We start from the raw sequence: 15,282 nt of genomic DNA, 5'->3' as shown, positions 1-15,282 counted from the left end.
CCTCTGCTTTCAGCCCTCCTTGAGTTCTGCCTTTTCGCAAACATCTCCCATTATCCTGGACCATTGGTTATGCTGACTGGGGGTGATGGGTGTTCATGGAATCAAATAACTGTCGGAAGGGACACCAAGAGTTCTCTAGTCCAACCCCCTGCAATGCAGGAATCTCAACTAAAGCATCAATGACAGATGGCCACCCAGCCTCTGCTTAAAAACCTCCAATAAAAGAGAGCCCACCGCTTCTGGAAGGAGTTGGTTCCACTGTTGAACAGCTCTTATTGTCAGAAACTTCTTCCTGATGTTTAGTTGGAATCTTCTTTCTTGTAATTTGAATCCACTGGTTTGGGTCCTGCCCTCTAGATATTTGAGTACAGCTATCGAAGGCTGATCACCGAAGAATTGATGCTTTTGAATTATGGTGCTGGAGGAGACTCTGGAGAGTCCAATGGACTGCAGGAAGATCAAACCTATCTATTCTGAAGGAAATCAGCCCTGAGTGCTCACTGGAAGGACAGATCCTGAAGCTGAGACTCCAATACTTTGGCCACCTCATGAGAAGAGAAGACTCCCCGGAAAAGACCCTGATGTTGGGAAAGATGGAGGGCACAAGGAGAAGGGGACGACAGAAGACGAGATGGTTGGACAGTGTTCTCGAAGCTACCAACATGCGTTTGACCAAGCTGCGGGAGGCAGTGGAGGACAGGAGTGCCTGGCGTGCTCTGGTCCATGGGATCACGAAGAGTCACCACGACTAAACGACTAAACAACAACAACAAATCCTGTCTCCTCCCAGTCTCTTCTTTTCCAGGCTAAACATACCCCAGCTCCTTCAACCATTCCTCATAAGGTTTGGTTTCCAGGCCCTTGATCACCTTAGTTGCCCTCCGATGCACACATTCCAGATAAGTCAATATCCATCTTACACTGTTGCCCCCAGAAACAGCAACATCTGGACACCCAATGGTTTCCCATCCCAGTGGTAGAGGAAGGTCAGAATGATCTTCCCCTCTGCTCTCTGCAAACCTGCTGCATTTCCATGCTGGTTATGGAGGAAAGTGGGTTCCCCCATAGAATGATCCGTTCTTCCCTCCTTCCTCTGCCAGCTCTGCTCATTCATACGCATGGAGTTGCCTCTTGCCTATGGGCTACCAGGCAAGTAAATACAAGGCTGCATAAAGGCAAAAATGATGCAAAACCATTTTACTGCACTTACTTTCCATACCGGCCCCCCACCGGCCCAGTGTGTCTGGTTTTATTTGAGACAAAAAAGGCAGGTGTTATTAATTCAAAGGGTGTTATTCACACAAGAAATGAAACCTAGACCACTAACACCCTTGAGAATATTTCAAGGCACTATTGCCTCAAAAATGAAGAAAAAAGAAAAATAGGCAGGGAAAAGCTTAAAGAGGGACAACAACAACACATCAAAAAGTGGGTTCAGCATCTCCCCACTTTGCTACAGCCTGGTGCCTGGTTAAAATTCAGATTTCAGCATCAAAGTGTACCACTCCACACATCCCCCCCCTTTGCATTTGTATAAAAATGGGGGTGGGGAAGTTTGCAGCATACCCTGCAAGAATTTGGAATGAGTGAGAGACTTTCCGAAAGTAAAAGGAACTGCAGTGCAGAGAGAGTGATTTATCCTTACAATTCTTCCTGCCAATGACAACAACATCAAGCATAAAAGAAAAATCTTTGCACCGTCAAAAGATTTTAAAGGTATGCTTTGCCTTCCTGTGTCTCATTTTTATTTATGTGCCTAGCGAGGCTTATGCTTCAGTCTGGCTAGGCAGAGAAAAGATGTTTTTGGTTTTCTTTGAAAGAGAGGCAGAGCATTAAGTGAACAAAAAGGTTGGTTAACTTTTTAAAAAGTCACCAGGTAGAAGGTTGGTAGAGTCGCTTTCAGTAAATTGCGAACAGACAAAAGGCAAAGAACAACACACTTTCTCTCTAACCCCAAGCTATTAAACTATTTTTGAAGACACTTGTCTCCTGGCCAAAACTGCAGGCTTGAAAAATGGGATATCGGACCACATTTATGGGAGAGCAAAATGCGTTTCTGTTACGATTTAACTATGGCTCAAATCACTCGATTTCAGGTGTCAAATTAAAACACTGTTGTGAAAGTTGTAAAAACAAAGACAAACCACCAAAACCACAACCACCAGCAATAAAAGCAACATTTCAGAAGACCTCGCCTGTAATAAGAATGCAGGGGTCTTTGAGAGGCATCTGAAATATCACATCACAGCCCAACTTACAGATGATAGGTGCCCATTCCAAAACCCACTTCACATAGATTTACAGTCAAAAGCAAAGAGAGAGAAAAATTAGCATCAGCATGGTTTAGTGATTAAAGTTTTGGACTAGAACCTGGGAGACCTGGGTTCAAATCCCCCAGCTCAGCCTTGAAACTCACTGGGTGATCTTGGGACAGTCAGCATCTCTTAGCTTTGCTTAGCCTATCTCACATGGTTGATGTGCCAATGAAAGGGGAGAGGGAAGACCATGTACATAAATGCAATACATGAATAATTACTCAAGGAGAGTGTTACGTACCACTGAGGATCTCATTGCTGCCGTCCCAGAAGTCAGCTGATTTTGACGGTCTGTGATAAAATTCATCTCTGTTAGCTGCTAAGATAAGCCTGGAGGACAAGAACAGGAAAGCATGGTTGCCATGGATAATGTGAATAATGTTAGACATAGGAGCATTGTTGGCCCACCTAGAGGATCCTTCAACAATACAGTGGTACCTTGGTTCTCAAACGCCTTGGTACTCAAACAACCTGGACCCCAAACACTGCAAACCCAGAAGCAAGTGTTCCAGTTTGCGAACTTGTTTTGGAAGCCGAACATGGTCCGTTTCAAGTGTTACCTTTCCGATTTGAGTGCCACACTTCTGTTTTGAGTGTTATGCTGAGGTCTGTCTGTTTTTGCTATTTATTTTGCATTTTTGTTTTTGCGGCTCTTTCTTTTGTTTTTGTGACTGTGTGGAACCCAGTTCAGCTACTGATTGATGGATTGATTGATTGTGGGACTGCAGTACATTGTTTATTGCTTTCATTTTATGGATCCATGGTCTCATTAGTAAAATTCATGTTAAATTGCTATTTTAGGGGTTGTTTTTAAAAGTCTGGAACAGATTAATCCATTTTGCATTACCTTCTATGGGAAAACACACCTTGGTTTTGGAATGCTTTGGTTTTAGAACAGACTTCTGCAACGGATTAAGTTTGAGAACCAAGGCACCACTGTGCAAAATAAACAACAATAAAACCCCACTGCATTTCCATTTAAAGACATTGCACATGGCAATGGTCCAACAGCTTCTTATAAGAGGGAAACACTGCTGACCCATAAAGTCAGTCTATCATGGAGGAAGGACAGGACAACATGGACTGCCTCACATGCAATGCTAAACCATGGTTTAGTGCTATGCAGACAAGCTGTAGTGAGACCCAGCAAAGCAAACCGTAGATTATGAAGCTGGCTTCCTCAAACATGTTGTATGCCAGGATGCCTGGTTTGCACTAATGTTAAGCCCAGTTTCTTTGAAATGGCAAAGGAACTTGGTAGAAATTCTCCTCCTCCTGGGGAAGGGAGAGCACATACCTGATGCTTAGCTTGGGCTCAGTAAGGCTCATCCACGATACACTCAACTATGGCCTAGTGCTACATGTGAACTAGTCCTGTCCTTCCTGCTGGGCTCTTTAAGGTATGCTTACACAGTCTGCTCCATTGACAACTGGCTGACCTGGATTGCAGGTAGTCTTTGCAAACAAAAGCCAAGCTATACTTGAACCCATGCAGCCTAGATGAAAGAGCTCTTACTGCTGCAAAACGACATTATCCAAAATCCTAAGAGTCATCAATCATGGACCACAGATATTTTGATGATGGAAACAGAGGCAATACTTGAGGAAGACGGGGTGGTGGGTGGGGAGAAGTTGCCCCTTGGCTTGTGTGTCAAGTCTCCAGGTGTAATACAAGTGGGTGGGTGCAGGGGGACGGAGCCAATTTTGCTTTGTGATTTGCTGGTTCGATTGTCAGATTTTACCACTTTTGAATTTTACAGGAAGAGCAATATACAGTGGTACCTCGGGTTACAGACACTTCAGGTTACAGACTCCGCTAACCCAGAAATAGTACCTCGGGTTAAGAACTTTGCTTCAGGATGAGAACAGAAATTGTGCTCTGGTGGCGCGGCAGCAGCAGGAGGCCCCATTAGCTAAAGTGGTGCTTCAGGTTAAGAACAGTTTCAGGTTAAAACAGACCTCCGGAACAAATTACCGTATTTTTCGCTCTATAACATGCACCCGACCATAACACGCACGTAGTTTTTAGAGGAGGAAAATCCGTAGGCATGCCACCCGTAGGCATTCCCTCCATAACACGCACAGACATTTCCCCTTACTTTTTAGGAGTAAAAAAGTGAGTGTTATGGTGCAAAAAATACGGTAAGTTCTTAACCCAAGGTAAAAGGTAAAGGGGCTCCTGATCATTAGGTCCAATCGTGGCTGACTCTGGGGTTGCAGCACTCATCTCGCTTTATTGGGAGCCAGCGTACAGCTTCCAGGTCATGTGGCCAGCATGACTAAGCCGCTTCTGGTGAACCAGAACCAGAGCAGTGCATGGAAACATCGTTTACCTTCCCGCCAGAGCAGTACCTATTTATCTACTTGCACTTTGACGTGCTTTCGAACTGCTAGGTTGGCAGGAGCAGGGACTGAGCAATGGGAGCTCACTCCGTCGCGGGGATTCGAACCATCAACCTTCTGATTGGCAAGTCCTAGCCTCTGTGGTTTAACCCACAGCACCACCTGCGTCCCTAACCCAAGGTACCACTGTATAAATAAGTGATTATTCTTTAGGAGCACCTTTATCATCCTCTGGCTAGCTGATTGGTTCTACACAATGAATGATTATTCCTGTTAACAAACGAAATGGCCTGTGTTCAGTGCGTAAGTACTAAAAGGCAGGTGTACACACACAGAGACACAGACAGACAGACAGACAGATACAAGAGACAGACAGAGAAAAGATAGCATTTATTTGAAAGACAGGCATTCCAACTAGCTGCTTCAGGTGGGAAGCAGCAAAGCCATCTATTCAGCTGGGATCTGTTGCTATTTGGCTCCTCTCCTCCCAGAACTGCCACCTCCCCATGCTATTCTACTAGCTCATTAACATGGAACACAGGTGCAAGCTCTCTCCACACATGTACCACACGTGAAAGATTGTGTGCACTGGTTGATTTGTACAAATGCTGAATGTTGCCTGTACACAACCAAACGAGTGTGCAGTTCATCTACCCACATACACAGATTGTACTCTTGCTGAATGTACCATATGAGCTCCCATTATGCAGTTTCCCTACGGATCAAGAACTGAAGCAAGAGAGGTATCGACAAGGGCAGTCTTCTCCAACTTGGTGACCTCCAGATGTTCTTGAACTCCATCAGTCCTGACCTGCATGACCACCTGGTGGTCCACGGATGATGGGAGCTCAGGCCCAACAGCATCTGGAGCACCATGGGTTCCCCATCCTTGCATTAGGGGGTTGGAGGATGTGACTTATAAGCAGGCACAAGTCCGCTCCTAAGCACTTGGTGAATAAAAGGAGGTCTTTTAATAGGAAGAGAGACTGTGAGAGGTTGTGTGGCAATTCAATATGCAGCTGAACCCATAAGACATCTAGAGTCAGGCAGCAGGGTCATTTCTCTTGAAGACATACAGAAACACAATTTTTTGAATTCAGAAACCAAGGAAGAGGAGAGCATAAGAGCAGTCGATATGGGCAGCAATCCTCCAAGGAGAACAGAATCCATATATTTCAGCTCTTTGAGCTCCAAGTTTCACTCAACTACTAAAGTAAAGAAGGATGCTTTGGGTATTTGCTTTTGGAGTTCATTCTAATGCCCACTGGAAGAGCAGTGAGCTTCTCACCGTTATTGATGGAGCAGATCTAAAAAGTTCAGAAAGCCACAAGCCACTCCTTTGAATAAAGGCACAAAACATAATAAAAAGTCCCTATAATCTCATTTAAAGAGTTTTCAGACGTCTCTCTCTCTCTCTCTCTCTCTCTCTCTCTCTCTGTGTGTGTGTGTGTTTGTGTAGTCTACCACCAAAATCTCACAGCCCATCCACAGTGATTTTGCCTTATATAAATATATACAGATAAGCCTCAAGCATAATGGAAATATGTATCATGCTGCTCAATATTAGCAGTTAATCAGAACCAACCATCAAGGTCTTCTAAATATATTATGCACAAACAGATACAGCTTTGGCTTGTAGTTAGGGAACTGTTCTTAGCTATCAACATAAATTCAGTGTGCCAGGAACGGCAGCAGCCTGATGACAGAAATAGTTTTTGTAATGTGCCATGATGAGCATGTAGCTCAGGGATTTACTTCCTGTGTATCATCTCCCAATCTAGCCACAGCCATGCAAAGGCACCCATAGCCCAGTCTTAGGAACACCCATGACCATAACTAGCAACACCACCTTCTGGTCTTTCTTCCCCAAATGGTCATCAGTCCTTGCTTGGAGCTGATGGTCAGGCCTATCAGAACTACAGAAGCTCCTACCAAGATGGAGGACTGGCCCTATCATTGGGCAAATTGGAACAGCCACCACATTCGACAGATGTGTGTGTTGGGTGGTGGTGGTGGCTGTACCAACAGCTCTCTCCCTCCTCTCCAAGGTCATTCTTTTTAAGTCTCCCCAACACAGACATATCAGGCACCACAAGTACTTACTTACAGGTAGATGCAGCCAAAAAAGCGGGGAAGAGTGTGTAAACCCAGAGGATGCACTATACCTTACAGGAAACAGTTATCTCTGCTCCACCTCAGTTATTTGGGTTTGGGGAGTTTGTATCTAAAAGGGAAAAGGTAAAGGACCCCTGGACGGTTAAGTCCAGTCAAAGGCAACTATGGGGTTGTGGCACTCATCTCGCTTTCAGCCTGAGGGAGCCGGCTTTTGTCCACAGACAGCTTTCCAGGTCATGTGGCCAGCAGGACTAAACGGCTTCTGGCGCAACGGAACACCGTGATGGAAACCAGAGTGCACGGAAATGCCGTTTACCTTCCCGCTGCAGTGGTACCTATTTATCTACTTACACAGGCATGTTTTCGAACTGCTAGGTTGGCAGGAGCTGGGACTGATCAACGGGAGCTCACACTGTTACACAGATTGAACTGCTGAACCACTTCTGATCGGCAAGCCCAAGAGGCTCAGTGGTTTAGACCACAGCACCACCCACGTCAGAGTCTGCTCCTTGGACAAGGCAGCATGGATTTTGCACTGCCAAAAACCAGTGGTGTAATGCGAGCGTTGGGAACTGCATCTGACAACAAGAAGAAAAAGGTTCCTCACCCATCTTGCAAAGGTAACATAGTCTCTCACCCTCCCTAGGAAGTTTACTTTAATTAGCGCCACCCATGTCCCAGTTTGTATCTAAGGTCCTTTGGGAAGAGAAGGCAGACTGCAAGGTAATGAGGATTCTGTTTGCTCCATCTACTGATATGAAATTAAAAGCAGGGATAGGGAGCCTGCAGTCTTCCTGCTGGATTAGTTTTCATCTTTCCCTCACTATTTACCATGCTGGCTGGGGCTGATGGAAGTTGGGAGTCCAACAGCCTCTGGTGGGTCTCAAGTTTCCCACCCCACCCCTTTTAAAGCCAATTCTGTGAATGTTCAGGGGGTATTATGCACCTTTTGCTGCTCTCACTTAGGTAGCAAAGTGTCTCAAGTCAGCCCTGTAAAGGTGGGAGGACTGCTTGGCTGAAACCAGAGCACCATTCATGTAATTGGAGAAGTGGATAGCAGTTATTGCCCACTCCCAGTTTTACGACCAAGTGGTAACATTCATTTTTATTTTTCATTTAAATATGCAATATTTTATCCTGTGTAGGAAGGTTTCAGGATTGCAATTTTTCTGAAAGACACAGTAGGTTGTATCCAGATTACATTATCTGAAATGAATGGGAGAAGTTAGGAATGACTGGGTCTTTCTCTGTGCCATGCATTTAAAACTCTACTAGGGCCCTGCAGGACTTGACATCTTTCTGCAGGGCCTGCAAGACAGAGCTGTTCCACCAGGCCTTTGGTCAGGGCGCAGCCTGACTCCCTCCTTTGGCAATCTTTATAGAAACTTTAGTTTATGGTTGCCATCAATTTTGATTTTAATTAATTTTTATAATGTTTTTATAATGTTGCACTATTTTAGCGTTGTTAGCCGCCCTGAGCCCGGCTTGGGAGGGCGGGATATAAATAAAATATTATTATTATTATTATTATTATTATTATTATTATTATTATTATGCCACTAAAAATGGTTGCTTCCCTCCAAGTGTCCTGGGAACTTGAGCTTGTTAAGGGTCCTGTGAGTTGTTAGGAGACCCCCTATTCCCCTCACAGAGTGGTTCATCAGACAACCCCTCTTCCCATGGAACTATGGGAATTCTAGTTCCACAAGGGGAATAGGGGTGTCCTAACAACTCTCAGCATCTTAAAAAGCAGAGACATCAGCTTGCCGACAAAGGTCCGTATAGTTAAAGCTATGGTTTTCCCAGTAGTGATGTATGGAAGTGAGAGCTGGACCATAAAGAAGGCTGATCACCGAAGAATTGATGCTTTTGAGTTATGGTGCTGGAGGAGACTCTTGAGAGTCCCATGGACTGCAAGAAGATCAAACCTATCCATTCTGAAGGAAATCTGCCCTGAGTGCTCACTGGAAGGACAGATCCTGAAGCTGAGGCTCCAATACTTTGGCCACCTCATGAGAAGAGAAGACTCCCTGGATAAGACCCTGATGTTGGGAAAGATTGAGGACACAAGGAGAAGGGGATGACAGAGGACGAGATGGTTGGACAGTGTTCTCGAAGCTACCAGCATGAGTTTAACCAAACTGCGGGAGGCAGTGGTGGACAGGAGTGCCTGGCGTGCTCTGGTCCAGGGGGTCACGAAGAGTCGGACACGACTGAACGACTAAACAACAAAACAACTCTCAGCATCTAAAGGGGATAAAATGGTATAGCAGTGCTTTAAATATATGGTGCGGATGTGGCCCAAGGGACTTCAATGGGGACTAACTTAAGTCTTTCTCCAACACAATGTTCCAAAGCAACACCAGGTGCTAAATGAGAGGAAAGATCCTTCTTTCATCCACTTGAGCAATGAAGCATACATTAAAAAGGTATTCAGATTTAATGCAAGAAGTTAGTCAAGAAACACCAACATTTAAGGGTGACCTCTGAAGCAGTCTGCTTTCTTAAGCCAATTAGTTATAATATATTTGGTCATTATGAAGTAATTTTGATGATCTAGAAGGGACTATAAAAGCTGACATTAATTCATAGGAAGAGAGGGCTTTGGCTACAATGGCAACACACTTCTAATCAATGATCTAAACTAGTTTTATGTTCAGTGGACTATCTTTAATCTCAATTACTGCTTGGTTTCATAATGCACACATCACAGACTCAAGGGCTACTGAAGTTTCGCATCCCCCAAGCATTATATCCAAAGGGAAATGTTTTGGGGGGGTTCTGACTGATAGGAGTTTGTCTTTCGCTATGGAGAAAGGGAGAAACCTGCCCACAGGCACTGCTCAAGAGCAGTCATTACAGAATTAGCAAGATTTGTCCACCTATGCTTGGGTGGAATGGAAAACTGGAGAAAACTGCTTATGGAAGTGAAGCAAAATTCCAAGTACAGGCAACATGCACAAGATGTTTGCTGGTGCTTCAGACTGGCACTGAGATTTGCCAGGTTCATTAGAACACTTCAATATACAGTTGTACCTTGGAGGCCGAATGCCTCGCCAGTCAAACGCTTTGGCTCCCAAACGCCGCAAACCTGGAAGTGAGTGTTCCGGTTTGCAAACGTTCTTTGAAACCTGAATGTCCGACGTGACTTCCGCAGCTTCCGATTGGCCGCAGGACCTTCCTACAGCCAATCAGAAGTTGCACCTTGGTTTCTGTAAGTCTTGGAAGTTGAATGGACTTCCAGAATGGATTCCTTTTGACTTCTGAGATACTACTGTACAAGGCCACACCTACCTTTGTATACTGGTGGGCGGGCACCCTGCACCTCTTTGGAATCACCTGAAATTCCACTTGTTTATTATATATAATGGCACGGTTCAGGCATCAGGGCCAAGTTGTTATGAATAAGCTTTATGTTTGCATGTTCCTTCTCCTTCCCTCCTTTCATCCAGTTCACTCGCTCATTTCCTGGACTGAGCAAACCACAGTTTGTGGCAATGGCCAAATTGGACGAACTTTGGTTTGGGCAACCCTGAATTAGAACCCCATTTCAAACTGTGGCTTCTAATACTGGTTCAAAAGTGAACAGGACGTGAGCAAATTAAAGTAGGCAACGGAAGGGAACCCATGAACCTGAAGCTCAAAGACCACAGTCAAAACAGGGCCGTTATACCTGCACTGGGTCCGTGTTTAATTCCTGAATGTCTGCTAGCCACAATGCAACCTAGAAACTAAACTTCTTAAATTGGGTGTGTGGATGCAAGGTTCTAAATTCATACTTTATTAGAATACCTTACTTCTTTCTTTCAAAGTCTCCATATTGGAGAACAGCAGCAGAAGTGCTCTTCTCCAAATAAATTATACAAGACCCTAAAAATAGCTACATAACCTCAACTGTGTTAAGATTTATGTAACTTCTTAATGTGGGGGCAGAGAGAGATGGAAGCATGAGAAATCATTCCATTGAAGCAATTTCCTGTGATATAATTCAGTTCCATAAAAAGATTATGAGATTATGGCTCTGAAAGCTAAAACCTGTATTTACCAAAGTAGCAATTTGTATCTCAAAAATGAGATTTATAAATCTTTATATGTATGTGAGAGTGAGCGAGTGAGAGAGAGAGATGTGTGTTTAAATGGAAAACATTTATACACAATACGGAAGAAGTATATTGGAAAAACCTGGTTTTGGAGGAATCTCATGCCTAAACCCTAGCTGCAAGGCATAGCCAGCTGTCCACTACCACAAACTCCAGCTATCTGCATGGTCACTCACTGTCCTGATTTTTGCCTTTTGAGTGGGGACTTCCTAATATTGCATTAGTAAGAGATGCTGGCATGGTCATCATAGAAACACAGGAGGTTATCATCAAAGAAACATAGGAAGTCAGATCACTAGTCTATGTAGCTCAGCATCACCTAAGGTGACTGGCAGTAGCACCCCAGAGTTTCCAACAGGACTCTTTTGCAGCCCTACTTGGTTTCCCAGAGACTGAACCAGAGACCTTTGGCATGCAAAGGTTATGTCCTACCACTGAGCCATATATATGGCCCTATGCCCAAATAAGATTCTGGCTCCAAAGGTTCAATCTCACAGCAGGTTAGTACTTGCATCTGATTTCTATCATACGCAGCCTCTATAGATCCTGGCCGTAGTATATGGTCTTGCAAACCAGTGTGTTCTAAGATGATGTGCCAATACATTTTATCCCATAGGCTTCTTTTACAACTGAGCAGTAAGTGGAAGAAAAATGGTACTCTGTGCTCAGTGTCTATTTTTACAGGTGGTGCACACTTCTTTTATGCAAGTTTTAGATCTAGTGAATATGATGATAAACCCAGGTAGTGTAAAAAAATAAAAAATAAATAAAGAGATGTTCACGTTACACGTTATTTTGCAAACTGTATTGTTCTGCCCCTTTGGTTTGTTCTCCCCCTGTGATTTATCATGCTGATGTAGCCTTGACCAAGTTTCTTTCTATTCTGCAAATTCAGGATTTGCTTCTACATTTGTCATTTTTCTTGCTGTCTCTGTTATTTAGTATTTATTATTCTCGTATGGTTCCCAAGTATTTCATCCTTCATTAATCTTACAAGTTTTGTTTACAATGCCAGTATCTTTTTTTTCTTTCCTATGTGTATGACAAATTGATGAAGGATGCTGCTAAATACTTTTATTTATTTATTTTCACAAGAACAACAACAATGCAGCTTAACATTAGAATACTAAGGCAGTGGGCAAAAAGGGGGGGTGGAAATAATGTGGTTACTGCTGGGAGGTGGAGAGAATGGGGAGGAGACTGTGGCTCAATGGAGCAGGGCATCTAGCTCCTCCTCCTTTGTGGGAAAGGAAGCCAACACAGGCTGATTTAATTTCACAGGGTCTGAACTGGCGGTGACGGACTAGGAACAAGACCTTAGGTTTGTAGCAGGCAGCTTGGCGAAGATGTCGACCGAGTGTGTTGCAGCAGTGGAAAAGGCAAAGTCCATGCTAGGGAGGATCATTAGAAAAGGAACCGGAAACGAAACTGCCAATATCACAATGCTGTTATACAGATCTATGGTGCCAAAGCATCTAGGATACTGTTGACAGTCCTGGTCACCACCACCTCGAAAATAATATTGTAGAGTCAGGAAAGGGTTAAGAAAGGGGCAATGCTCAAGGGGATGGAGCAATTCCCCTATGAGGAAAGCGTTTGGGACTTTTTCGTTTAGGGAAAAAAATCGGGTAAAAGGGGACATTGAAATAGAGAGTTTTTAAACAAGGTTAGACAAATTAATGGAAGGGAGGGATCTATTGAAGGCTACTAGCCACGGGGGCTATGCTCTGCCTCTACCTTTGGAGGCCATAATGCTTCTGAATACCAGTTGCTGAAAAAACACAGGAAGGGTTTCTTGGGTCCTGCGTGCGGGTTTCCCATAGGCATCTGTTTGGCCACTGTGTGAAAAGGATGCTCGACTAGATGAGCCATTGGCCCAAACCAGCAGCTTTCCTTATGCAGGGAGGCAGCAGGATTGTGCCCACCTCCTCTAGGCCAGCTCCCCCTCTTGCATAAGAATTATGGGGTACAGTACAACAGGCCTGGCACTGCGGGGGGAAATGAGGATCGGATGGTGACAAACGATCCTATGACAGGAGCCCTAAATGCATTGGGCTTTGCAACCGCTACATGTGGCATTTGGCATGTGAAGGCTAATCAGCTCAAGGAGCCATCAGGCAGAGGTGGGTGGGTGCAATCCTGCTGACCCACGAGGCACTGAGCATATGTTAACGGAGAAATCCGAGGGCTCCCTTGGACAAAAAACAAGGACACCAGCCAGGAATATCAGAGCAAAACAGCAGCCAGTAGGCTTGGTCTTTATTGAAGACTGTCGCGACAGGACTCCCACCTGCCACAAGGTGAAACAAGATGGAAGCCCCATACAAAAGAGAACCCAAACTTTTATTAGCTGCTAATCCCCATGTTACACTCCCCCAAACTACATCACTAATACATCATGGTTACATCAGGAGAGGTCTGGTGGCAGTAATCTGAGCATCCTGGACCCTGTCCCTTTCCTCCCCTTGCCCTCCACCAAACACCTATCAAGTGTAATAAAAGAGATATTAACATTTTCCTGTTTCCCAGCCAAGTTAATCACACCCTTTTGTCTTCATCTGGGTTTGTTATTTCTGGAATGGTTACCTGTCTGGTAGTCAGCTATCAGGATGCCAGGGATTATTACTCAGGCAGAGGGGCTGCTGAGTAGCTGAGCTCACATGACTATATGAATTTCTTAAGTTTTCCGAGTGAGCCAGTACATAGATACATTTATCAGTGAATTGCTACATTTGGTATTGTGCAGCAGAGGCCCTATGAATACAGTCATAGCTCGGGTTACAGACGCTTCGGGTTGCACACCGTGCCGAACCCAGAAGTACTGGAACGGTTTACTTCCGGGTTTTGGCACTTGCGCATGCGCAGAAGCGCCGAATCGCAACCCGCGTGTGTGCAGACGTGGCACTGCGGGTTGCGGACGCTGCGGGTTGCGGACGTGCTTCCCGCACAGATCACGTTCGCAACCTGAGCATCCACTGTAAATAGGAAGAAACTGTGATGAAGTGTTTTATGGGGACAAATCACAAAAGTCACAAAAGCGATTGTGCTGATTTTGGTAGTGGGATGCATGTGCATGATATCTGCTGGAGGGGCAACCCCCTCCCAACCTATACAGTGGTACCTCGGGTTAAGTACTTAATTCGTAACGGAGGTCCGTACTTAACCTGAAACTATTCTTAACCTGAAGCACCACTTTAGCTAATGGGGCCTCCTGCTGCTGCCGCGCCGCCGGAGCCCGATTTCTGTTCTTATCCTCAAGCAAAGTTCTTAACCTGAAGCACGATTTCTGGGTTAGTCGAGTGTGTAACCTGAAGTGTATGTAACCTGAAGCGTATGTAACCCGAGGTACCACTGTACATAAATTCCTGCAACATAGGAAATATGAAAACAGGTGCAAACGACAATGCTCTGCTGATTCAATTCTACCTTTTCCTAGGCGCCAGAAAAAAAAGGGAGAGGGAGAGGCGGATGGAGGAGGTGTTTTCTTTACGGCATTGGTTTTTCATTTAGGAGACAAATAGGAGGTTAGATTAAGGTCACAAACAGCACAGCAAAGCCAGCACAGCGAGCAATCCCATGAATAGTGTTACATATCCCAGCAGCTATGGCAGCAAAACATTTAGATAAGAGACTAATATAACCAGAGTTGAAAATTACCTGTATGCATTTTTGGAAACAGGTCGCGGGTCAAACTTAAAGAACAGAATGCACATGAGTAACTGAAGGGGAGAAGTTGTGCTTCTTCCGGAGAGGGTCAGTGAAGGGTCATACTGCAGCAGCCTGCAAATGAAACATATGCAATGAAGGACCAATCTGACTTCGAAATTTACAAAGAGACAGTCCTCGGTTCTCAGCTGGAGTTCAGAGTTCCCACTGTTCTCATTAGCAGTGCTCCTTTCTGAAATTAAGAGGGCTGCGGAGGTGCATATCTTTTCCCCGTCTTAGTGACTCGTGTATAAGCATGCCTCTGAAAAGACGGGTCTTTGGCACTGCCTAGGTTTTAAATGGGAATTTAAAGTTCAGAGGAGGAAAGCTTGCAGACGGTTACTATTTTGGGGTGGGATGCAATCCCATACAGGCAAACTGCGGTCACACAATTGTAATTGACTGGGAGGTCTGGTGCAACAAACCTGCTTCCCACCAAAATTGGGCTTTTTAAAATATGTGAGGGCAGGGCAAAATGCACCCAGAGGTAAGCCTTGGTTTGGTGCAACACCATCTAACCTCGCAAACCTATCAGAACAAATGCTCAAAAGGCGTCCGCAATGTACTGATACACCTAAAAGCAACTAGAGGCAAAGGCTTGGTTTAGACCAGATTTCTCTAACCTGGTGCCTTCTGGTTCTTTCAAAAAACAGTCCCCATCATTCCTGGCCATTGGCCATGCTGATGGGAGTCGCAAGCCCAAA

The 15,282-nt window shown here is 44.7% G+C and overlaps 2 protein-coding genes across 4 annotated transcripts in view; both read right to left on the bottom strand.

Annotated features, from left to right (window-relative positions):
- ZDHHC8 (zinc finger DHHC-type palmitoyltransferase 8) overlaps window positions 1–14,338 on the bottom strand; it is a 286,530-nt gene extending 272,192 nt beyond the window's left edge. The window contains exon 1 of the mRNA XM_053369473.1: window positions 14,326–14,338. The gene's annotated coding sequence lies outside the window, so the exon portion shown is untranslated. The remainder of the gene's footprint in view (window positions 1–14,325) is intronic.
- Window positions 1–15,282, bottom strand: part of TANGO2 (transport and golgi organization 2 homolog) — an 88,950-nt gene that overhangs the window by 42,335 nt on the left and 31,333 nt on the right. For all 3 annotated transcript variants that reach the window (XM_053369482.1, XM_053369483.1, XM_053369484.1), the window contains exons 2-3: window positions 14,531–14,653; window positions 2,557–2,645 (exon numbers count right to left, since the gene is read on the bottom strand). In XM_053369482.1, the coding sequence (XP_053225457.1) occupies window positions 2,557–2,645; window positions 14,531–14,653 (212 nt within the window). The remainder of the gene's footprint in view (window positions 1–2,556; window positions 2,646–14,530; window positions 14,654–15,282) is intronic.

Source organism: Podarcis raffonei, chromosome 16 (genome assembly GCF_027172205.1).
Source record: "Podarcis raffonei isolate rPodRaf1 chromosome 16, rPodRaf1.pri, whole genome shotgun sequence".
Lineage (NCBI taxonomy): Eukaryota > Metazoa > Chordata > Lepidosauria > Squamata > Lacertidae > Podarcis > Podarcis raffonei.
This window is presented reverse-complemented; position numbering and strand designations above follow the sequence as displayed.